The sequence below is a fragment of the Argentina silus genome (assembly GCF_951799395.1).
Source record: "Argentina silus genome assembly, chromosome: 13".
In the NCBI taxonomy this organism is placed as follows: Eukaryota; Metazoa; Chordata; class Actinopteri; order Argentiniformes; family Argentinidae; genus Argentina; species Argentina silus.
Genome location: NC_139667.1, coordinates 17,389,436 through 17,416,163, shown reverse-complemented (window position 1 = coordinate 17,416,163; position 26,728 = coordinate 17,389,436). Strand labels below are relative to the sequence as shown.

The following is a 26,728-nucleotide window of genomic DNA, read 5'->3' as shown; positions in this document are numbered from 1 at the left end:
CCATGTCACACCCCTCCTCCGCACCCTCCACTGACTCCCGGTAGCAGCTTGCATCAGATTCAAGACCCTGGTGCTCGCCTACTGGGCGGCAAAGGGAACAGCCCCTCCCTACTTGCAAGCAATGGTTAGCCTCCAAATCCCTGCGCGATCACTCCGCTCTTCCACCTCGACTGCCCGCCTGGCACCGCCGCCTCTACATGGATGCAGTGGCCGCGCCACTCGGTCACGGCTTTTCACTGTCCTGGCGCCCCGCTGGTGGAATGAGCTTCCTTTCACTGTCAGGACTGCAGTCACTACCGATCTTCCGCCGTAGATAGAAAACCCATCTCTTCAGGTTACATCTTAACAGTCCCTCCTAAAGACCTCTTCACCCCCACTACCCCCCCTGTACTAACCCTAACCCTTGAGACCTCTTCACCCCCACTTCCCCCCTGTACAAGTTCTCTCCTGTTAATAATAAAACAAAGAAAAAAATTGATGACATACTACATAAGCAACGAAACATTCGGGAAAGTCACCCCTCTTGGCCCTTGAAGAGGGGAACTGTGAAAAGAAATACTGTAATATGTCTTACTGGTCCTCCTTGAAGTAGGTGAACCCAACAAAGGGAAGCTGGTTTCCCACAAAGGCCTTCGGAGTTGGGAAGGTCTCAACATCGCCCTTTTCATCCGCGATCTCATCAAAGTTGCTGGTGTCGATATCACTGCTCAGCTCTGGAACCACAGGAGCAGCCGCTGAAGAGTCCGAAGGAAGAGAGAGAGCGGAGATAGGAACAAAGAGAGAACAGGCATGATTGACAGTGTACAACTAGTGTGCGATAAATTCTAACCAGGGAAAATTAAAAACTAATCACCTGAGGCTGAAAAGCACTTCCAGCCAGAATGGTAGGGATACTTACTGTCTCTGATGGTGTTGAAGTTCCACTGGTCGTTCTTGAAGAAGGGGTGCCTCTTGATTTCCTCAACCCCGTTGCGGCCCAGTCGCACCTCCCTTAACACAAAAAACAAGCCAATGGATCACATGAAGAGAAAACCTCCTCCCTACCAACCACGCCTGTCGTTTATGTGCACATCTCTTTCCCCCTGCAGCATTGGCGAATGCCTTGTTTCTATTTCTGTCGCTATCACCTCATTTGTTCACACAACTTGCACCCTGATCGTATTGTAATATCATTGGTTAGTGTTTTTTTTTTTTTGCCTCACTAGCTTATGGTTTGGAATCTGTGTTAGCACTACTGCCAAAACTATGTACAGCTGCATTCCAGAGTATGTTCACTAGGGATGCTCATGAGCAAAAACCTACTGTAGCCGTCCCCATGTAGGTATGGTTGCATGGATTGGGGGACGGTGGTGGTTGCACAAGTTGTTTGCGTCTGGCTGCTGTCTTTGCCCGTGAGTGGGCATTGGTCAGGTTGGCACCAGGAGTGCCTTTGTGTACAATTGCTTTGTTTACAAACAACGGAGTAAAACAAATATATATGTTGGGTTCTGATGAGGTAAGACAGTTGAACTAAGCTCATTAGGCATTTATAAGTCAATGAATCAATGACTATATACCATTAATTTAAAAGTAAAAAAAATATTATAGTCCTGCTTTGACACTAATCTACAGTAGGTTTGAGTTTAAAAGGTTCACGGTTGAGTGCAGGGTCCGTTTTTGACAGAGTTTCTATTGGCTAATTGAATGCCAAGTTTGCCGCGTTGGTCCACCAGACCTTTCACACATTTGGGTGAGACTAGTTGCAAGTCAACTTGACTCTTTCACACATTTTATTTGAAGTATTTCACCTCATCAAAACAACCACCACGGGGCATCTTGAGCAATTCTAATGGATAGGCAATGTGTTGTTGAGCAGTAGCTCATATCTGCGTCTCCACTTGCCCCATTTGTGATCTGATATTAATTTTATATTCTGTCATTTTAATTATTGTAATTCGTTAAATAAGCTATAGCCTTTCATTTGAAAGTAGTATTTGAAAGCAGTCCAAGTATTTGAGGGTTAGTTTGGGATTAACAAGCAGTCCAATCAGACGCACATGCTACTGTACATGCCAAACCCACGACGGTCAAAAAACGTATCCTACTATTACAGGCCCAATGACAAATTTCTCAGTAACACTTTAGTAACAACAGACAACTTGCTTAGGTAAATGTACAATGTAAAATTTACCCTGCAGCCCTAGTGATAACAATTGTTAACACAAACCGGTTTCACTGGCCTCCTGAATAAACTTAAATAAAATAAATGTACACAACAGCCTGATGGCATTAGTGCCCTAACAAATTGTGCCCTTTCCAAGGCCATGGTGGCCATGCCCTAAAAAAATAATATTCCAGGCATTAATCTGCTCATGTGTACACATTAATGTGTTGCAAAAAATAGTCCAAAGACTCTTTCACCAGGGCCCAGCAGTTCCATTGTAGAAGGAACTCCTGTGTGTATTGAATCATGTTTTTGTTGGTGGATGGCAAAGCCAATAAAAGCCCTGGGCATGGTTGAGGATAATCCACAAAATGAGTGAAAAAAGGCACTACGTACTTGTAAAAAACCATTTAGGACATTATCCACATCTGCCTGGATAGAAAAGGACTCACTTTGGACTTTACAAAGAAAACATAACACAAACTCAGTGACAAACACCTGCTGTTGGTCGCCACAAGAGCAGCACCACCTTGTTACATTTGCATCATCACTGGCTGTAGGTTCTTCTCTTACCTGTCTGTCAGGAAGGCACAGATTAGGTTTTTGGCTTCTTTGGAGATCTCCACATCGTCTGGGAAGTTGAGGGTATTCTTGTGGTCCATGATCTTGCTGTAGGTTCCCACGAGAGAGTCAGCATAGAATGGTGTGTCACCTAAAGGGGAGTGAGAGAGTATGTACACTACCACATATTATCGGTTTACATCTCTGGTATGTTTTTATAGATATAATATATGCCATTTATCAAAAGAAATTTACAGTAGTGACTGTATAATTTTTTTTGATATCTGGTCCCAGCGGGAATGAAACCCACAACCTAACCATTGCTAACATCTTGCTCGAAGGCACACAGGACCACTTAAAAGTACACTCAGTGTATGTCATATTCATGAATGAATGGGTGACTACTGGCAGAGATAGCTAGCCTAAAGCAGGACAATTCAGTCACCAGCTTTTTTGTCACGGCTATCATGTTGTATTGCCAAACGCTAAGTAAAATGTCTAAAGGTGAAGCTGAAACATCAGGAAGTCACTCCACTTCCCGTGGTAACGTCATGTTGCTGAGTCTACCTTTAATAGCTTGTGCAGACAAAATTGAGCAATTGAGCAACTCCCCACCCCCCTCCCTCAATGTTGTATTTTCTTGTCTGTTGTTTTTATGAGCTGCGCAAAAAATTGCCTCTCTGAGGCATTAATATTTTCTGAAACTGAATGAATGTGCTGTAACAGAGGAGGCTGCAAGAAATGTGGTTGCATTTGTGACCAGTTGACTTTAAGTTAAACCAACCAACCAAGCTGGTCACAACCATGACTTGGTCAAACATGAATGTGCATTATCCTGCTATGATTGTATGTGCCTCTGCCTGTTTCATTGGCAGCTGCTGTAAGAGCAAGCCACTCTCTTTCGCCCCCTTCCCCTTCCCACTTCTTTGTGGGAACATAATGTGTAGATAGTGCAACACAAGTGCAACGCAATAGCTCAGGTCACAAAGATCGATTTCAGAAATTAAGCGCATTATCAAGTAGTTTTTCAAGGAACAGAATGCACCACCTGATCCAATGCCCTGGTCTCCGCAAATTCAATCTCAGAAGAGGAACCAGTAAAGGAGGCATCGGATTTGGGATAAGAACCTACATGCAAGGAAAAGTCACCACAATCGGTGAAAAAATCCAATAGCATCCGTCCACGGTCCTGTGAGGTACAGTCATGGATTTATTATGGTACGGTGGTAAAGCACACCTGAGAGGGCCGCACTTCACAGGACCCTACTTTTTACCACCATTTACTGGCGTATGCACTGTACTATTTCAGGCTAATATGATTCTTAGGATTATGAAGCAATGTAGAATTCTCAATGATTGATTGATGTTTAGGCTACAGTATGTTCATCAAAACCTCTTCATTTATAATAAAGCCTATAGTTTTCCTAGATATTGTGTTACAGCCATCTTACATCCGGGCAAAACAGGCAAACACTGAAAGAATATTTATTTCGGAATGGAAAGGAGCCTAAGGCTCAGCCCCGCCACTCCGTTAGTTATGAAATTTGGTATACTGGTCCCTCTCCTCGCAAGGAACAAATTTGCCTCAAGGACCCATAACTACCGCCATTACGGATTTTCCGCCATGTTGGATTTTTTTAAAAACCTTTAAAAATCTTCTTGTGAACCGTAAATCCAATTGTCTTGATGCAATTTGATAACCTTGACAATGATGCATACATGGCTTGAACCCTGTTTCATTGCTGCTCGCAGCTATATTTTATCTTGTTTCCATAACTACTTTTGTTGCATTTTCTATGTGAATCAAAAGGTGTACACAGCAAACCAACTTGGGTTATAAGGGAATTTGTACTGAGCTGCCTGGCTGTATACTGAGTCATCTCAAGTAATGTAATGTATATTAAATGCATTATTGTTTCACCTTATTTCAACAGTCTCTTTACTTTGATGTCACAGCAAATCCATACAAATCTCTGACCACAATGGCACATTAACTAATTTTAGTGATTAATTATTTGTTTCTGTTTCAGGCATTCGATCTTGTACGGCATAGCAACAACATTTCAGTGCAACTGAAAAGGTTGTGGGAAAGTTAGTCTAGAGCCCTGTGTTATCATTAATATTTCTAACCACTAGCCGGGAACTACGGATGAAAAATAGCCTTTTGGTCAATTGGCACGTTTACAGAAATGTTGATGAATGTGAACTACACATTTTGATGTGTTGATAGTACCTAAGAAATGAATCTTATGAAGTAGAAATAAACTCACCGACTAGCATCTCGAAGATGAACACCCCTACGGACCACCAGTCACATTCCCGCCCGTAGTAACCATCCCCACCCTGCGACTTCAGAACCTCAGGGGAAATGTAGTCCGGAGTGCCAACTGCTGTATCACAGTGCACCATGCCAGTCTGCAACCGGTCAATCCTTGAGTTATATGTTCAAACAATGCATGAAATACTAAATACAGAAACTTTCTAGTAAAAAGAATTGATGAATATTCCGAAGGGTTTGGAGGCTATACTATCTACAACAGTGTTTCATCCTGAAAATGTATGACCCACAGTACAATGGTGTGCCATGTCAAAATATGTCTTGTATGTATCATACTTGTTTAAGGGGCACTCTGCTCACAAACTACACATAACCGTCAGTCCACCCTTCACATGGTCCCAACATATCATTCATTACCTTTGCGCACAAGAGCCTCATAGCTAAGATAGTTTATGCTTTCTGGAGAAGATGATTAGTTTTGACAAAATATACATCATCATTGATCTTTAGGCTTTCCTTTAGGATAGCTACGAGGCTCTTGTGCACCAAGTAATTATATTTTGGGACCATAAGAAGGGTGGACTGACGGGGAATATACCAACACCTTTTTTGTTTTTATGAAAATGTCTTTTTGAGCTTACAACCTCCTGAAAAAGAAGTCCATAATTACATAATTTCTACAAGGAAACACTGAACATGCAAATGATGTACTTTTTTAATGTAATCTTTATTTATCCAGGTTTGTCCCACTGCAATCTATTTTTCAAGTGAGACTTGGGCTGGTAGTTATCAAGTCTCTCAGAGTAGGAAAAGAGCTAAGAAATAGAGTGATGCCAATTTTATCCTACTTTTACGCATATAAATACAAGCAAGTTAACAATATTCCTTAGGCATAAGTGTTTGAATAACTCAGCATGTATGCATGCATATCTTTGGATGATGTGAGATGATGTAGGAGCCATTAATTAATGTTTTGAGTTATTGCTCTGCTAACGGTTGTCTGTGACAAACCAAATCGGGGGAGCAGGGGGTAAATGCTAGGGTTTGAACTCACCGAGTCCATCTTCATACAGGTGCCAAAGTCGGCCAGCTTCAGGTGTCCATCGCGGTCCAGCAGCATGTTGTCAGGCTTGACGTCGCGGTGGATGAAGCCCATGGAGTGGATGGCGTCCAATGCCATGACCACTTCAGCTGTGTAGAACTTAGCCCACTTCTCAGGCACATCGTACGTGCTGGTGAGATTCACCAGGTCTCCTCCCGGCATGTACTCCATCACCATGTACAGGTAGCGGTCATCTTGGAAGGCACAGCATAACTAGATGCCCCAAGGGCAAAGACAAATATGGATTAAAGGAATGGTTTGATCTGAAATCAAAGTTTGTGTGACATTTCAGGCCTCAAAAGTGGTCTAGTGCCGAGATGAATCCCCATTCCTCACCCTTTGTTGAGTAGCTATGATATGCATCAATTCAAACAAACAGGGAAGATAAGAAGCAAGTAATTTTAGGGTTGCCCATCTTTCCCATTAATTTGAGATTGATATATACAGTGCTTCTGTAAACAACTCTACGATGAAAATTAAAAACAACAGCATGGGGTTGAGAGGAGTTTCCTCACGCTCAATAGAATTTCGAAGAAGATCCTATCACATTGGGTAATTTTTTGGGGGTCTCCACTTCAGAATGCCAATATAAGTATAATAGGCTTCATGTCATAGATACATCGCTTAACATTAGCTAAACATTCATTAATACTTACTTGTACAACCCATGGACTGTTGGCGAAAGCCATGATATCCCTTTCCTCCCAGAAGAATGCTGAGTCAGAGCGTTTGATCATCTCAAATTTGCTCAGCAGCTTCATGGCATACACCTTCTGTGATGCTTTGTGCCTTACCTGAGGGGGAAATGTAAATGAGCATTAGAGACAAAGAAAGAGAGAATCCTGTTTTAGGATTTCATGAATGCCCTGGTTCTAGATCTGGACTACCCTGCCCTACGGAAGAACAAAAACAAAGAAACTTTTTTAATCAGATGTAAGTGTGTGTGTGGAAAAAAAATTACTTACAAGCTGCACCTCACCAAAAGCCCCCCGGCCGATCACCTTCACCCTGTCAAAGTCCTCAGATTTCATCTGGAGCTCCCGAATGTGCCCCATAACTTTCTCATCTGCAAGGAGAGGAAGCAGAAATTCATTGGCACGCACAAATGCACACAGCCTCACACATACCAAAAAGGTTCCCGACAGTTAAAGGGTCGTTCACCAAAAAGAAAGTATAATGCAATCCACGCTTTGGGTTTGTTTCAAAGTTGAATGTTTTGATTATCATTATCGTGTATGACACTACAATTAAATTTTTACTTGCAAGCTCTCCTCATTGAAAATACAGAATACAGTAGTAACTGAATAATAAAGTAACACACAGTAACAGACATCGGAATACATAGTAATATAGTAGCAGCAGTGGCTCTATACACACAATAGTAGCAGTGACTAATACTACACACAATAACACAATTGCAGCAGTGAGTATGAGGCATAAATAATACAGTGCGTCTATAAGACATATACAGTGCCCTGTGTAAGTAATGTGACAGTGAAGCATTTTCTCTTATTTTTTCTCTACACTCCAAAAGTTTGGATTTCAAATCAAACAATTACTATGATGTTAAAGTAGAGATTCTCAGCTTTTATTTGATGGTATTTGTGTATATATTGGTTTTACAATTCCAAAGGTGATGGGACAGATTTATCCAAATCCACATTAAGCACCTCATGTTTAGTATTTGGTCGACAATCCTTTGCATGCAATAACTGCCTGATGTCTGAGACGTATTGAGCCCACCAGGCACTGGGTGTTTTCTATGGAGATGCTCTGCCAGGCCTGTACTGTGGCCATCTTCAGTTGTTTGTTTTGAGGTCTTTTTGCCTCAAATCTTATCATCAGTCCATACACTTTTTGGCCCTGATAAACCATCCAATGAACTTGGAGGCATTTGCTTGTATTCGAGTAGACAAGATGTTTCTATACACTTCAGAATACATTCTGCTGCTGCTGTCAGCAACTACATCATCAATAAAAACAAGATAGCCAGTTCTAGTGGCAGATATACATGCCCAAACCATAACACCCCCTCCACTATGTTTCACAGATGAGGCGGCATGCTGTAAATCTAGGGCAAATGCTTTTTTCTCCAAACTTTCCACTTGCAATCACTCTGGTACATGATAATATTAATTTCATCTGTCAATAATCCCATTACCAGTCTCTGCAGGCTTTTTAGGTACTTTTTAGCAAACTGTAAGTGGCCATCCTTTTTGAGCATAACTAGTGGTTTGCACCTTGCAGTGAAGCCTCTGTAGTTTGGCTGGAGACGTATTCTGCGGATGGTAGTCTCTGACAGATTCATGCCTACCTCCAGTAAAACTGATGGTTGCAAAATTAGCAAAGCAAGTGTTGAGGGGTGGCAGTAGAATTACACATTTTTTAAAAATAGTCTTTTATCGGATCGGTACTCTGTATCGACCGATACTAAAAGTTCAGTACTCGGTATCGGTAATGAAAAAGTTTAATCGGTGCATCCTAATTGTTTACAAACCATAAGACAGATCGGTGTTGACTAAGTCATGCTATCTGCATTAAGTCAATGTCATAAACAGAAAAACGAACTCGCTCGTCAAGCCCAAGCTTCTACCATTACATCAAAAGCACATCATTGTCCAACTGGGCCCAAATTTATATTTTTCTTTCTGTTCTGTAGTGTTTTGGATGCAAGAAAGTAGTTTATCAAATAAAATTAATATCATTGTGAATACCATACAGAGAATCAGACAAAAATGTCTACCATTACGCATATTTGCTTTTAAGCCTGTCTCAAAATATAACACTTCCCCTTTATGAAAAATGGCTCTTTATCTGACATGCTTTTCAAAAATGAGCTAGAAGTGTACAGCTGTTGTTTCCCAATTGCTGATCAAAAATTAGATACAACCTATACATTTACAAAGAATATCAGCTAACAAATGCACACACAATTATACACACATTATATTGATTCGGTCACAATTCCCATAGATGCAGAAAGCTGTTGACGAATACGTGGTGCGTTTGGATATGGTTCTGCAGGACGTAGCATAATAAACACAGAAATTACTGTGACAAGCCAAATTACGTTGGTGTCAGTGTTGGTAAATGTTATAGCCCATCTTAAGAAAGATCTTTCATTATGACGTTATCACCTCTTTTACACTCATATACCCCCAAACACACAGGACGGGCCAGCGGGTGGGCGGGCACGCATACACACACACACTTACATACTTACATCTGATTAAAAAGGTTTCTATGTTTTTGTTCTTCCGTAGGGCAGGGTAGTCCAGATCTAGAACCAGGGCATTCATGGAATCCTGAAACAGAGAAACAAATAAAATATGTAATCAGTCAAATAGAAATTGTCAGGTTTATCTAACTCCACTTTTAACAAATTACCACTTTTAAGGTTTTATGAAGCCTTCATAAAACCTTTGGGGGCCTACATACTGTAATGGAGCAAAGAGCGGAAACTCTAGTCATCTCAGCATACAAGAGGCTGATGTAAAGGTGTCTTAATCACCTCCCCACTGACTGCATCACAGTCACAACAAATTCAAACAACCATGTTTGTGTATGTGCTCCACAATGATTTCCCAACTCCGTCCTAACTTTCCTTTCCTTTTATATTTAATATTATTCACTATTCTGCCAGCGACCCCAAGTAATAACCACATGGTTGTGGTGGCATTGAGAGAGAGAGGAAACGAAAAGGTAAACACAATTAATGTAGGCTACTGTGGATCTTGAGCAAAAATGTACTATTTTTAGTTCACTGATGAAAATGATAAAAACATGAGAAGTCGGGACACAGGTTGAATATGGCACCACTGTAGGCTTATTGGTGCCAGAAGTGGCACCAATAACAGATTACCCGTAACATTCAGTAGAAGCCCTCAGTTCATGGTCCTGGTTTGAATGAAGGGAACCCAGTGTGGAATTTCCACACGTCTATAAAGTTTTCATAAGTTTCATAATAACATTTTACTGTGTGTGTTAGGCCAGGCCAAATTAATTTGTAGTTCAACGGGCACCGACAGATATTTAGTGCTGTAGGCGACCAGAATCTATATATTTTTTTTCCAACAGCAATCACTTGTGAATAACTGCTGGTTGTTAACTTACCCGTTGAATTCTCCCGTAAACTCATGTCTCATTCAAACAAAATGTGTTACAATGAACTTCTATGACTGACAAACATAAAAACTGTTGAGTAACTGGATGAGTGACAGTCAAAGGTAGGCCTATAATGCGCTTTTAGCCAATTGTTAATCATTAGGCATCTGTTTGCATTGGCTGCAATATCAACCTTGGGGTTCCCACAACGTATGCTGAGTGCCAAGTGCCAAGACAGGTGCGCTTCTTGTAATAGTCAATCAGTGAAGTGTGCATCACACACAACCTTGTTTGGTCTGCACGGGATGCAGTGAAGTCCTATCTCCTAAACCATGGACTGTGGATGTGACTAGGTAGACAAGAGTTCAAGCAACCACCACAAACACAAAAATGTTCCATCTTTCATGACAAGCGCTGTGTTACAAATCTTGATTAATTTAAATGATGAAGCCGATTTTTCACTTGTTCAGTTGTCTGCCTTTTATTACGCAACAATGGGAAACAGCATTTTGAGGGAGCATGGCTTACTCAGTAAAATTGCCTCACTATTCCTGACAGAGATCGGCAGAATAAAATATTGACATTTCATTTTTTTTAAATCGGCACCCACAGCACAACACCATTCTATTTTTACTTAATACTTAAAATGGCTCTTTAAGCAGTTTTTTGTTCTGAATGAATGTTATAGAAATAAATAATAAAAGTTGTTCCATCACTTTGTATTGATGTATGATTGAATTTATGTTCATTGGAAAGCCTCATCAAAAGCTAAATATTTATTTATTTTATGCCAGGGTACAAATAGTCAAATAAAAAATATATACAGTACAGTATAGTATGTATTGGCCGATTGTGTTACATAAATATGGGCCATCAGCCCAGAATGTTCATTTTTAATTGGTACATCCTGAGCTGAAAGGCAAATTTTCATCTGAATTTAAATGTGTTACATGTAGGGCAGTTTTGATTGGGGACTATTGACAACTGCAGATCTAGTATCCAAACCCTTTCTTGCTCTCATTCTCCACTGTGACAGTCTGTCTGGAGTACGGAGCCTGCTACATTTCATCATCTAAACTTCACTTCCCAATAAAGGACTGACCACACAAAACTACTATTTAAGGGAAAAAAGCACAAACATGCATACACATGCGGCAGATCTCCCTTCGAGCTCAACAGTACAGGAAATGATACACCCCGCCCAGGACTCCAAAGATAATTTCACTGTGTTGTGAAGCCAGTCCCTCTGTGTGCAAGTCATTTCCTCTGAAGCAGCTTTCCCTGTAGTGGAGAGACAACTAGCATGTGCACACACACAGGGTTGGGTAGGTATCCGAATACATGTATTTAGAATATGTATTCCGTATTTTGTTAGTTAAATTTTTTTTAATTGGTATTCACAACACCAATATTTTCATAAGTAAGAAAATTAATACTTTTAGAATACTTCTAGTCTTTTTTTGCAACAGCCAGCAAGTCAATGTTGCTGTTTCTCTGCACAGTAGCTGCCCAACTGGGGAAATAAAAAATAACCATCAGCCATGTAATCTGTAATCAGCGTGCAAGCACACATGCACTTCAAACCCAGCCCAGTGCATGCTGAAGGAAAAAACACAACCAACCTCCTCTGGTTTGCAAGTTTTAATCAAACCCTTCTCAGAGCATCTTCTCAGGTACAGAAGAGCACCCTGACAGCAGTGTCACAACTACTGGCTGGACAGCCCTAGTCCAGGAGATATTCCTGCCCGTCTCACTACGGCAAAAACCACCAGAAATACTTTAAGTCTGCATGTCCATTCCATGCACATTTGTGGGCAACACTCTGGGAGATGGGGAGATGGAGAGCTGAGTGTGTGTGTGTGTGTGTGTGTGTGTCACACTGATCTACAGTAAACATACCACCGTCAAACACATGCAAAACATGTTCTGCTGGGGGGGTTGCAATACCAAATGTTCAGAAAACACATTTTACGGTGAATACAAGATATCAAACTGTAACAGTAATTATAATAGGCATAAAAGAGAAAAGCTACAGATAGATAACTTAGCTAGCAGTTAACTCGTCCCCAGGCAATTGCGACAGCGCATATAAGCCTGGAATAACAACGACTAAAACCTGGACTTCGTGGGAGTGAATTTACTGAGTAAAGTATTTGTCATTATTTGATTTTAGCGAATCACACGACTGTAAGACGTGGCGCCGAATCAGAAACATGTGGTGTGCATTGGGGGGGAAGTGCTGTGGGAGATGATTGTTGCAAATAAAGCCAATGGCTATGAGTTTTTCCCGATCTTTGTATCGGGTAAACGAAGGAGAGGAAATGGAGGAAAACTGACCATCCTGACGACCTATCTTCCCCCTCCAGCTAAGAATCTTAAGTGACTCTGGGCAATCAACTGTCCTGTGCAGCTAACGTCACAGCGATGGCCTGCTCCTGTAGATTCTTCCTCTACAACACTCAAAGGATATGCCCATTGCTCACAGGAGAAGGAAGAAAAGGGAACAACCTCTCCCTATCTGCAAACAATGGTCTGTTCCCAATCCCCAGCCTGATCACCCCGTTCTTCCACCTCTGCTGGCCACTTGGCACCGCCATCTCTAGGAGGATGTAGTGGTGGCTTTTCTCTGTCTTGGTGCCCCAGTGGTGGAATGAGCTTCCCACCACTGTTGGTCACAACCTATCTTTCGTCATAGACTAAAGACCCATCTTTTTAGGCTACACCAAACGTAATTATTGAAAGTCACTTTGGTTAAAAACGTTTGACACGTTGGTCCACCAGACCTTCCGAGCATATTGGGTGGAAGTGTCAGGGAACAAGATTAGCGGGCACTTAAGACAACTTTGAAATTAAAATCACTATGGTAACAAGTTACAGAGAGTGTAATTGCACATACTCTGTTTTAAAAATGGAACATCAACCACACAGAGAAGGCCAAATGTCACACTTCCTGACTAATCTGAGAGTGATAGTTCAGGTTTTTGGATGTTAGACCACATTTTCCACTTTGTTGTAGGCTCATCCAGACCCTTTTGTCTGTGAAATTTCCATTCTTGAGCTTTGACTGGCTCAGCCGCTAGCATTAGCCATGCTAGAAGCAGCAATCACTGTCTCAGTATGAAGTATCAAACTGGACAGTCATCTCATGTCTTTGTGGCTATACACGCATGTTGATATGAATACACTTTGTCATTTCCACTCTTACAAGCATTAACATATGTTATTCAAACTGACAATACTTTCTGTTTTAAAACTAACACTCATCCACTTTTCATATCGACATGCGTGTATAGCCCACAAAGACATGAGATGGATGTCGAGACATTTTTAATCCCTTATTCCGGCAATGAGAAACCCGGTAAAGGTATGTGGTGTATGCCTCTAATAACCCGAATACTGAGGCATGTAAACCCCCTTCCCCAGTCTAATTATTAGAAAGTGTGCTTCCGTTTTACAAATAATTGTGGGCTATGTTGTTTGTACACTGAGGGCATATTCAGGCGCATGCAATGATGGCGAGTCATTATTATTTAATTCCTCGAAGGAAAAAAGACAAAGAAAGTGTCATTTTTTAAAAGTCTAAGAGTGATCTGATGTGGCATAAACAAGAGGTTGCTCGGGATGTTCACAACATATGTATTTTCGAATGCCTCGCACTCTAGCATGACACGCGTCCTAGCTTGACATGAATCAGCACGATTGTGTAAAGTTGTTCTGCATTTATGCAAAGAAGAAAACACAGGTTAAAGCAAAGATGAGTATTTAGTATTTATCGCCAAATCTCGCACTAAAGTCGGGTTAGGGGCAATTCCACGGTAACAGAATGATGCTGGGGCTCGATTTTTCACTTTCAACGTATGCCAAACAAAAACCCTTGGTAGAAAAGTTTAACAAACCATGCACAAGGACTACTCCTAACAATTCCAACTGAAAAAAACACATTTCCTTTAAGAACTGTGCAGATTCAAAGTTTGGTAACAGAATGACCATAACATCTCCCTGGGTTTTTTTATGTTACCAAGTTTCCCTAAAACTCTTAAATATCTGCTCCAAATGAAGAATCAAATGTGTGTGCAGAAAGAGTGGGGTGTTAGCCATCATATGATAGCTTGAGTTTGATGTACATAATGATGTAGCCAAAATCGAGACACAGAGGTAGAAATATGCAATAGACACTCTGGTTATGTGTTCTTTTGTCGCCGTGTATGGCTGTCACTACATCTGGGAAACTGGCAAAAAAACTAACAACAAAACACAAGAAACAGAAATCTGTCTTTGAAACTCGTCATTTAATGTAATTTAAATCAATGACATGGTTTTCAGTGTCTTTTTCATTATACCAAAAGAAAATAGGCTACACTTTTGACAGATACAACAGTCGAGAGGAGACGCAATTGTTTTTGAATGCAGTTTTATTGATCTGAACTACCCCATTTTAAAACGTCTCCTGTCGGCTGTTGTATTATCCAAGATTCAACATGTCAGATCTTAGCTTAAGTCTTAACACAAGATGGAGCTGTCACAGCAATTCTGTTGACATTTCACTTGTTATAACTAGCTTTCTAGCTAGTTGGATCACCCACACTAGCAAAAGTTTGTTGTTTCTGTGAGTGACATTTGGCATTACATTTGGCTTCAATTTCAAATAATTTAAAATCATTTTCTACTGTTGTGATCAGAACAGTGTCGCTGAATTCACATACACCATCTCATAGCACAATTAATTGGACACGATATGAATCTCAAGTTTGAAAGTTAAAATAATGAGAAAAAGGGACTGACAAAAGAAGTGCTACTTTTTGTTGGAAACTTTTTAATTAATTAATTTTTTCCACTTGGTTCGACATAAAGGAACACCTAGAACAAGGGCAATGCAGTGAGTGAACCAATACCAACAGATTGGACCCCCACAGGAACCCTCCCTCTGACCATTTCTCAAAACCTCCTCCCTCCGATCTCATCTCCAGGCATGTGGAACCAAAAACAACGGGTTCTGGACTTTAAAAGGCTTGAGGAGAAAGCTAATGTTTTGATCAAATTCCAGACGTTTAAAAATAGTTGTTGGAAGGAATGGAGCCCAGGCGAAGTGCAAGGGGAATACCAGACAGTGCAGGGCAGGGGAGGGGGTGGGGGGGTATATAAGTCTGTATTTTGTCTTACATTTGATGTTTTGTCTGAAATGTTCTATTTTGCACAGATCTGTTAAATATACAGTGCCCTCCATAAGTATTGGAATGAGGAAGCATTTTGCCTTTTTTTAGCTCTATATTCCAGTTTGGATTTTAAATCAAACAATTACTATGAGGTTAAGATTCTCAGCAATCTGTGGCAACTTCAAAGAGGGTTAGGATATCCACAGCATCAGACAGTAAAGACATCTCAGAGGTGGACAGCCTGGTGATAGGCAGTGCATCCAACTTCGTCAGAATTAGGACCTGAATTCATAATTTCAGTTGGGAGTTCCACGCAGACAATTCTCCCCCCTTAAAGAGATCCTGTGCAAAAGAGGACTTACAATATTAAGAGATGTTAATGTTGGGGACTTTGGTGATGTCATCTGCTTATTTAAGTCAATCGTTACTGGTGAGCTGAAGTATGGGAGCAAAGCAGCTTTCATGCTGGGTAATGTAAACTTATTGAAGATTAATGTACAGGATGCGGACCTTCCTACTCTTCATCACTATACTCTTCCTTGGGGGTCTGTGAATCGTCTTCAAAATGTAAAAAAGGCAGCAACCATTTTACTTGCATCATGTGTAACCAGTGTGTGTGGGAGGCTATCTTTGCCGAGGTGGTGTTCATGAAGTGGTGATGCAGAGGCCAGATAGGAAACGAAATGAGTGGGAGGAATTCTCTCCTCCAAAGTCCCTTCTGCTCCCATCCCTGACCTGTCCTCATATCTAAAAATACAGTCTGACAATGCACGCACACGCAACAAAGGCTTTCACATTCATATAATTCTACCATACATTAGTTTATGGACAGGGATAAGCGAAGCAAGAGACAACTCCACCCGTTTTACGCCCCAGGTGAAATTTGACGCCAAGCAGACAAAGTTATGTGTTTTTTTCACTAGAAGGCAATGGGACAGTGTCGCATCGGTCTCAAAAATATGTATTGCTCATTAATAACGTTGGGCTAAGGTAAGCAACCTTCACTTTAATGATGCCTAGGTAGAAGGTACTGGTATGAGTTAGCAAGTATGTCATGTCACTAGCTTTGAGAAAAACAACATTATATTGGATTTGTGCCTGTTGCACTGTGTCAACAGTTAATGAATATTCATATTGCTCTCGGCTTGGCGCTCACTGACTGGGTCCTGCTCATGAACACAATTAATATTCATGAGCATACCCTTTCATTGGCGGACAATGATTCCCATTGAGAATGAGCCCATGTGTGTATCTTAAAAGGTACTTGGTTTAAATGAGGTGTCAATAAATACCATCGTCCTTGAACTAGCAACAGAGACAGGTGTGTCTTAACTAAACCAAAGTGGTGGTATTTTCCACTAGCTGCCTGTATTAATTATAGAGGTGTGTTCGATTTATCCTAGTAGCGTTAACAAACTGTAATATGTATGTGAGACATTATGAGGTAAGAAGAGAGCTGGGGTAATTAAGTTAACATAAGGACTTTAAATTAACAATGGTAGTTTGAGAAAAGTAAGGTCATCTGCTTTATTCTTGGTTAGCATATTCTGTTATTGTTTTTTTATTGAGTATAGGCAATTATTTTAAGACAGTTTGTGGGTTGCTGTGATCAGTCTTGGCATGGTGGCCATGAGAGAACTGAGATAATAATGGGTCCATTGTAGGCCTAAACTAGATGTGTTTTATTCGTATGTTGTTGGGAGGGAGAGGGAGAGGTAGTCGAGTAGTGGGGGTGGGTTGGAATTCATGACATTTTTCTTTTTTATACTTACAGAAAACCCTGCTCTATGGTTGCAACAGTGCAAAAGAAAGTCATAATGCTAAGATTGCATTCTGCACAGCAGCTTGGACTGCAGAGGCTAAGAGTAACTGTGGAGGAGGAGGAAAAGGAGAGAGAGAAGAGAGGCTGTAGAGAGAAGAGAGAAGGTGTGCAGGCAGGGTTGTTTTGCAAAGGATTTGCCCAGGTCACCATCACACCACCTTATATGGAAGTATTTCTCCCCACCAGCACATCGCACCCAGCTCTGCGAGCAGCGGCCGTGTTCAGAGACAAATCTGACAGAAATTCATCCGCCTCCGGAGAACAGCTGGACCAGGCCAGCGCACCATGGAAGAGTGGATTTAACCCAACTGCAGAGAAGAGGGGAGAGAGAAGGAAGAGAGGTGAGAGTGAAAGGAGGTGAGCGACAGGACAGAGAGGGAGAGAGATATGGAGGGTAGGGCAGGAGAGGAGAAGGGTAGGACAGAGAGAGAGAGAGACAGAGTGAGAGAGAAAGGAAAGGAGACAGGACAGAAAGAAAGGTTTCAGCATGCTCCTATCAAACTCAGTTTGTGCAAAGTTTTTATATGCTCGCCAAGAACATAGCAGGGCACACTTTGTGGGCTTCGGTTTTGAGTTGACATCTATAAACACTCCAATACAGCAGACGGCAATACATGCAAATCAGACGTTGTAGATGGATCCTATGCATTTTTCTCTGATATAAAGAAACTCATACGAAACCAACAGATAAGACAGACTTTTTTCCCCCCTTTTTGGGGATTTTGTTTGCATCAGTGTTACATGGAAATACATCATCACAAAATCACTGGACATGGCACAGCCTACAAAATACAGTATACTGTGCAGCTGACTTGCATCACACACAATCAGAAGTGATCAGAAGCAAACAAAAGTTGTTTTTAGTGGAGTAGCAGCAGCACTTGGCCAATACAATTATTTACTAAGACCCTTTCAAAATTAGGTCTATAAACCTTTCAAATTGAGTTTAAACCCACCCTGACTGGGCACTGTTTATGCATGCTCTCTCACGGGAGGGCATGGTTGATATGTTGTTTGTGGTGAAGGAGAAGCAGCAGCTACAAAACCCTTCCGCCAACAATCACAACACTTTTTATGCATAGTCCCCCTATTTCAGGGTCACCAAAAGTAATGGGAGTATGTGTTCCGTCACATCATTTGTGCAGGTATAAGAGAGCTGTCAATGTCTAGTATTAATTCTAGGCTTTGCATTTGCCTTTGTAGTCTGTTATTGGTTTCCATCAACATGAGGACCAAAGCGATGTCAATGAAAGTAAAGGAAACCTTTATCAGAAACATAGCCAAAACCTTAGGCTTGCCAAAATCAACAGTTTGGAACATCATTAAAGAGAAAAAAAAAGCACTGGTGAACTCAGCAATCGCGAATCGGCTGGTAGATACAGTGGATGACTATAGAATGCTCACCATAATTAAGAAAAAAAAAAAAACAACTGTCACACTGATCAGGAACACTTTCCAGGAGGTAGGCGTGAATGCGTCAGAGACTACCATCCACAGAATATGTCACCAGCCGAACTACAGAGGCTTCACTGTGAGGTGCAAACCAGTAGTTATCCTCAAAAAGGATGGTCACTTACAGTTTGCTAAAAAGTAGGTCTGGAAAAAGGTAAGATAAGATGAACATTATATTATGTACCAGAGTGATTGCAAGTTTGGAGAAAAAAGGGTCTGCCCAAGACTTACAGCATACAACCTCATCTGTGAAACATAGTGGAAGGGGGTGTTATGGTTTGGGCATGTATAGCTGCCACTAGAACTGGCTAACTTGTCTTAATTGATGATGTTACTGCCGATGGCAGCAGCGGGATGTATTCTGAAGACGGCTGCAGTACAGGCCTCACAGAGCATCACCAGAGAATATACCCAGCGCGTGGTGGGGTCTAGGGGTCACAGACAGTTATTGCATGCAAGATGATTGTCGCCCAAATACTAAACATGATACTTAAACAACATACTTCTTATCACCATACTGTGATCATCCATAAGTCTTTGAAGCTTAGTTGGCTTACAGTTTGAATAATGGATCAATGATTACACGAGAGGGAAGCATCTTAACAAACTAGTCACTGAAGACTAGGCCTGCAGCAACTCCGGCTCAACACAGATGGGACGGCTCCACTAGATCAGAGTTGTATATCAAAGATTGTTTTACTTATTGCATAACACCACATTTAAATGCTTGAAATTACTCCCACTTAGTCCTTACCTTAAAGTTAACATCCCTCGCAATTTCATATTCATACACTAAGACTCATGTCTCTAGTAACTCAGTGTTACTACACAGGTACAAGAGCAACTTAATATAAAGTGTTTCCAAATCAAATGTTCATATTATGACCTGCAGATATATAGATAGATATCTCAGAGAGAGAGAGAGAGAGAGAGGGAGAGAGAGATGGGGAGGGATCCAAGATAAAGCAAAAAATGAAAGTGCTGCAATTCAGAGGGACTTAGAGCCCTATATATAGCTATAAAAAACGATTTATTCTATGAGGTAATTTCCTCGAGGACAGTCAAAAGATTGCTCATGCAACTGCAATCATGTACACATACTTCTTTATCTTGAGGAATTCTATTTTAATAGCAATTGTTCTGGAGTGACTGTTCGCCCTGACACTGTAAACTGAAAACTGAAGGGATCAGTGGAGCCCAAGGAAAGAAATATTGCATGGACATGGACTCCAATACCTAACATGATAGACATGATAGATCCTGAAATTAAAGTGTGATTGATTGATTAATTGATTGTTATAATAATAGTAAAAAAAAAAAGGTAGAATACAGCCTAGAGGATAACACATGAAACAATCATTTATAATGTGGTCCTCAATGGAAAAGATAGACAGGACTGACCAATACAAAACACAAAATACATGATGTCATAATTGTTCCTGCTATCTTCCTATGTAAGCCTAATTAGTTCATTCCACAAAAAACTAAACAAAACAAGGACCAGTAATGAAAGGATTAGACCAGTGTTCAAACACCTCATAACTGTGCTATATGCTGAAAATTTGCTCATAAGGGACCAGCTCGACATTAGGAATTAACTAGTAAATGAGCTTGGCATGAAAAGTTTTACATTAAAAGTGGAAAATATGAATCATGTATTTCAGCTAGCTGATTTACAAACAACAAGTACAACTGTTTTGCAACAAGTGTATACATTTTTTGTATATATGCTGCCAGCAGGATTATACCCACAACCGTAGCGTTGCTAGCGCCATGCACTACCAACTAAGCAACAGGCGACCATTTGTCATACGTGCACTATGTCACCACATGCACACCATATGGACGTGCTTCATATGTACCACAATACAACCTAATTAGAAATTACAGTTGGTAGAAGTTTCGAGTTGGGCCACCAGTGTGACAATGTCGGTGTACAGTTTATACATAGCGAAATAATGTTACTCAGTTGATTTCCGTTGATTGAAATGAAAGCTTTCATGAATCAATCACAAATGTTTACATTCCAGGGGGCGGGGTGGGCAGGTGGCCATATTAACAAGTTCCTGGCCTAATAGACCCCCTGCTCATTGACAATAGACCCACTGCTAGACAGATCACAGAATGACAAAGATCTCTGCTGCGATGAGTGAGGCGATCAAGATTATGAGGAGGGATTGCAGGACTGTCCACGAGATTGCAACCACCCTGTCATCATCTGGAGTTCTTGTATCGGGGAGCACAATCCGAAGCGAATGCCCAGGAAAATGACATGGTTAGGGATAGCCCTAACCTTCTCTATTGCATACACTACAAATGTATGAGAGAGAGAGCATTCACCATATTACATTCATGGTGTTGGACATTGTTCTTCTTTTGTCCTAGCGATATCATTGAAGCCATCGATTCCTACTTGGAGGAGGATGATGAGCTGTCTGCAAAGGCCATTAAGGGTCTGCTTGAGACCAGAAATCAGACATCAGTCCACATAGATACCATCAGAAAACATCGGCAGAAACTTGGGTGGAAATTTGGAAAGACACGGTAAGAATAATGCACCTAATCCATACATCACTGAATTGTTGTAATTTATTATCTTATTTAACTATAATTGTGTAAATTACAAATCTTTGAATTTGCTATTGTTGTGATAGCACCGCACGATTTTTATTTTATTTTTTTTAAGTGACAAACCATCTGCCCATTTACATTTATGGCATTTAGCAGATGCCTTTATCCAAAGCGATTTACAACAAATACATTTAAGTAAGTGAATCAACTATCCATCAGTCATCATAAGATAAAGTAATCAATGCTTGGACCAGGGGCCATAGGCAATCACAATGCTAGAAGAAGTATTATTATTTTATTTTTTTTATTAACAGGAGGAAAGAAACTTGTACAGGGGGTTAGTAGCCTGAAGAGATGGGTCTTCAATCTACAGCGGAAGATTGGTAGTGACTCTGCAGTCATGACAGCAGTGGGAAGCTCGTGCCACCAGCGGGGCGCCAGGACAGTGAAAAGCTGTGACCGAGTAGTGTGGCTGCTGCATCCATGTAGAGGCAGCGGTGCCAGGCGGTCAGCCAAGGTGGAAGAGCGGAGTAATCGGGCAGGGGTTTGGAAGTAGGGAGGGGCTGTTCCCTTTGCCGCTCGGTAGGCAAGCACCAGGGTCTTGAATCTGATGCGAGTTGCTACCGGGAGCCAGTGAAGGGTGCGGAGGCGGGGAGTGGCATGTCCAAATTCTGTTTATAAATTTCAGTGCGGGGAATGCTCTTATAACGAAATGACAGTACAAATAGCCTACAATTAAGGATGTGTCTTCCTGGGAAAGAACTCCCAGGCCCTCCATCCAAATTATTATTATAAATTTCAGTGCGGGAATGCTCTTATAACAAAATTATGTTTACAGCTTGTTAACGATAATGATTGAATGTTCTCTTGCAGAATGGACCCTGTGATTTGTGCCAAGAACAAGACCCTTCGCACAGAGCAGGCACGCGCATGGATTGAAACTGTAATGTAATGTAATCTTCAGTGACGAGTAAACCGTGGCCCTGGAACGCTTCTCCTTGACATGTTGGCGTAAGCGGGATAGACGGACTCCCAAACCAAGACCGAAACATCCCTTCGTTAAATTGTCAATCTAAAATACATAAAGTGTTCTCATGATAATAAACATTGTTTCACCTACACCATCAATAACTTATTTTAACTAATGCAGACAATGATCCAAAGCACACCGTGTCATCAGTGTGCATCTCAAATGAGGGAATACACTGGATCAAGACATTGGCAGAGTAAGTAAATGACACAATCCTGGATATTGCTTATTGTTTAATATGCTGTAGCTATTACACATTTTTTAAAAACTATGTATTGAAATCAATTCACATGAAATTATCTTTAAGCTTTTATTTCTATAGCACCTTTCATACATAAGAATGCAGCTCAAAGTGCTGTACAATACTGCGTAAAAAGTATTACTTTCACACAGGTCTCCTGATTTCAACCCCATCGAGCTTGTCTGGCATGCATTAAAAGAGTACATCAGAAGGCAGGCGAAACCAACCAACAGGGATGAGTTTATTGCGGCCATTAGTACATTTTGGGAAGAGAAGCTGACAAGAGCCACAACAAGTACATTGATCACTTGGAAAGTGCCAGTGGTCATCCAGCTGGAAGGTGGTGCATCCAGACAGTGATCAAGATTGTCCTGTGTTACAGTTTACAACCTCTTATCCTGTGCATATGACCAGTAAACTTTCACTTGACTTGACTGTTACTATAACCTTCATATACTTTTAATTCCAAATTCCAAATATTAACACATACTGTGTTAGGCCTGCCCTATCTGCTCGAATACATTTCAATAGAATTAGTGGGTGGAGATAATCATTTCCCATTAACAAACAAAAGCGTGACAATTTATCTAGCCACTAGAGAAATGCAATTCGAATGATCCCAGTCCTCCCTTAGAACAGTAAAGTTCTTCATTTAACGAATTCTATTAGTTCATAGAAGATTGACATGCAAACATTGTCTGGTTGTTATCATTAAAAACGTCGAACGCATGGCGACTGTATGAATTTTCCGTCAGATTGACTGCATCAATTTGCAGCTGATTTAACCTCATTTGTCATCGATTAGATATCAGCTTTGGACTTGGCACAGCCTATTATGACGCTTAATGATAACAACCTATATAGGACAGCACTAACCACTATGTTATTCTCCCGTCAAAAGTCACCAGAATTTCTTGTTTAACAGGTTATAGGCTACATTTTTGCTGGGTACATAAAGGGGGGCGACAACGATGACGACATCTTCAGTCAGAATCGGGACAAAGGACCAAAATGCAAGGTGTTCACCTTACTCCATCTCCAACAAGCAACAAGCTCAAATCATTTCCGATTAACAAACAAAAAGTACAACAATCCAGCACGCTCTCCCCCTTCAAACGATCCAGCAAAAAGCGCTATACAAAATAAATGCATCATTATTATTATTACATTGTGTGAACGAGAGAAGGCTGCCCTTGCTGAAAATGTGGACGTTCGCACCGTATTATAACTGTAGGCTACTTTTCTACCCAGTCTCAATCCCTGAAACTTCATTCTGCAGTCATGCTGTTACATTATTAAAGCCAACTCACACTTGTTCATGTTAGATATTTCAATTTTTTATTTTTAATTAATTAGCAAACATGTCTAAAAACCTGTTTTGGCTTTGTCATCATCGGGTATTGTGTGTAGATTGATGAGGGAAAAAAATGAATTTAATCCATTTTAGAATAAGGCTGTAACATAACAAAATGTGGAAAAAGTTAAGGGGTCTGAATACTTTCCAAATGCATTGTATGTACAAAAAAGTCAAACCACATCCCTATGCAATACCTGACGCTCATCGTCAATTGGCTAACTTCTTAGAATTGACAACAGAATAGCGGCAAAAAAAGGCATGGGAGGAGAAAAGCCTGCAGGCTGCAGTAAGTTCAGTCCTGCACACTCTGCCCACTCAACTTCAGTCTAGGACACCCATCAAGCTCTGAACTCTCCAACTAATTTACAGGAAATAAACAAAATGTTTCTTCAAATATAAACCCTCACGTCATTGGCACTGTACTAACCTTGTTGAGTCCAGGCCCCTAGTTCAGAAAGTCTTGGGAAATCCTTTGCAGAAAGTAGCTACAAAGGGGTGGAAACCTCTTTGAAATGAGTGACGCCTCACGACAGGTTAAACCAATCAAATACCTCGCTTGGGCAGAGCTCCAAAAAAACAGATTGCAGTTTTTCCTTCAGGTCATCTTCCATTTTCTTCAATGATGCAAACTAGCACAGGCAACAACTCTCTGCAAAATAGTCCTACCCAGTCAGAAAAGACTATGCACATAACAACAAACAACCATTCTGTGGGGGGAGGGTTCTTGGAAACATCCAATGAAATTGCGAGCACTTTCTCTCATCGCTATGTTCAGTTCAATCCAAGCCAGATCTGCTAATCTAAACCTGCTATCCAAAAGAGGCATTTTCTTACGCCTGTGTTTGTGATTTGGAAGTATGGTTATGGGAGACTAGCATTGTATACATAAAGCATCCATTCTGCACATTAACACTATGTCCCTCCTCTTGTTGACAAGTGTTGTTTACATTTTAAATGTAAATGATCAATGGTGTAGCATCATCAAGCGACACATAATATTCATATAAATCTGAATGTTATAGATGTTGTACACAAGAATATTTTAACATACAGTTTCCTACTTTCCTGCTTCCTGCTTTACTGCTTACAACCTTACCATAATGACAACACACTATTCTTGATCAATTGGCAGAGGTAGTGAAAATGTAATTCCTGCTTGTAGTATGTGAATGCACAATATCCATTGCTAATTGTTAAGCCAATTGTAATATTGATCTGTGCCAATGTGAGCTGCACCCAGCTAGCTGTCTTGAAATAAAGCTTGGGGGTACAAAAAATGTAGTTTCAGTGCAGTTGCATGACTTAGCAAATTGTCTGTCATCCACATTCCACTGCAGTGAGTAGGCCTATCTGGGATGAAGCCAAATTGCTGCTCAGCGGTTATTATTATCTTTAACGGTTATCTTGAGGGGACTACCTAGTCCTTCCTTTGGCAGCTCCCCCCACTGATCTATATACCATGCAATTGGTGCCCCGCTTTGACCAGCAGTGTGGCATAGGCCCATCTATAACTAGCTAGTCTTAGGCAGGAGATGGCAGGAATACGAAGTCTCCTAGAAGTACCCAACTGGGATACGCACATTTTCTAATAATCCACATAATCTGCAGACAGACTTCCTGCAGTGAAGATGTCTGCATGAGCTGTTGCTCTGTTAGGGCCTTAAAACGAAGAATTCACTCCAAGAGTTTTCCATTATCGTTCATATGCACCACTTTTCGTAATTGTTGTGACTGTTATTTCTACTGCTGATACAACGTCACATTGATGCACTTGTTATAAATAGATGTTCGGGATGACAATTTAGCCACATTCTGACCATAAAAATACATTGCGGCATATACATTTATGATTGCAGTTGGTGATTTAAGAGACAGGCATTTGTTGTTGGCATTTGAGACAGGCATTTGTTGTTAATCGGCATCATCAATGTCTTAGGGAGGAAGTCATACCGTATCTGAATGAGAACACCGTGCACCAGATGAATGCGACGTAGCAATCTGCCAAATTGATACATTTTGTAGGACGTCTGTATATTTACAATAGGCTTGGCATCATGTCGAGTGCTTCCATGCGCATTGAGGAAACAGCGTGGGCCCGATTAATAATTCATAAAGCATTTCTGCAGACTTACCAGTAAACTTTCCAAGTTTATTGCAGATCTTGGATCTTTGATCATGGCCTCCAGTTTTTTCAACCGGTTTTCCATCCTTCTTTCGGCGCCAAACGACATCTTAGCAATTCATTAACACCCGTTTATTTTACATATAAAACGATCCTTATAAGAAGTTCACATGAGAAAGTATTTTTGTTCTTGGGCAATGGCCGTTGGCCTAGCAGCCTCCGACTCGCCGCTCTCTGAAATCGCCTCGCGATTGCAGTGTCCACAATGAAGAGGAAAAATAATACGGCATAAAGGGAGTACCACCGCTCCATGAACTTGCAAAGTAGTGTGGGGGTTTAGTTCAACGCTAATCAAGATGAAAACTTATCGCACCATCTTCCGCATGAGTGATCGGTATGCTCCACACGGCGATTAAGTTAGAATTTTGAGAAGATTCAGCAACAGGGCGTTTTCTTTGCACTCCCTCCCCTTCTCTTTTAGGGCGCTCCGAGTGCCTTGTCTGAATTGCGAATATTGTTTCCAAATCGTTGTGTTCAAGATTCTATCCTCAAGAATGTCACGTAAAATATATGTTCTTACTGCATCGTTGTCATTGGCAAATTGTAAGTGTGAGAAGGCCGTTCTCCAAAAAATCTCTCGCGCTTAATTGTTAAAAAATTTAACTTCTTGAGATCGGCTCCTCGAGCACTTCCAACACTGTTTCGTAAATTAACACTGCATGCCCAATAAACAAGGGCTGTCGGAATGGCCTGACTGCAGCCACCATGGATTCCTCACACACACTTCCACCT

At 40.9% G+C, this 26,728-nt stretch overlaps 1 protein-coding gene across 1 annotated transcript in view; it reads right to left on the bottom strand.

Annotated features, from left to right (window-relative positions):
• rock2a (rho-associated, coiled-coil containing protein kinase 2a) overlaps positions 1-26,728 on the bottom strand; it is a 54,647-nt gene extending 27,919 nt beyond the window's left edge. Inside the window, exons 1-9 of the mRNA XM_083683881.1 lie at positions 25,947-26,728; positions 9,308-9,389; positions 7,050-7,150; positions 6,741-6,878; positions 6,037-6,297; positions 4,975-5,119; positions 2,717-2,855; positions 899-990; positions 575-734 (exon numbers count right to left, since the gene is read on the bottom strand). Coding sequence (XP_083540007.1) covers positions 575-734; positions 899-990; positions 2,717-2,855; positions 4,975-5,119; positions 6,037-6,297; positions 6,741-6,878; positions 7,050-7,150; positions 9,308-9,389; positions 25,947-26,045 — 1,217 coding nt within the window. The 5' untranslated portion in view covers positions 26,046-26,728. The remainder of the gene's footprint in view (positions 1-574; positions 735-898; positions 991-2,716; positions 2,856-4,974; positions 5,120-6,036; positions 6,298-6,740; positions 6,879-7,049; positions 7,151-9,307; positions 9,390-25,946) is intronic.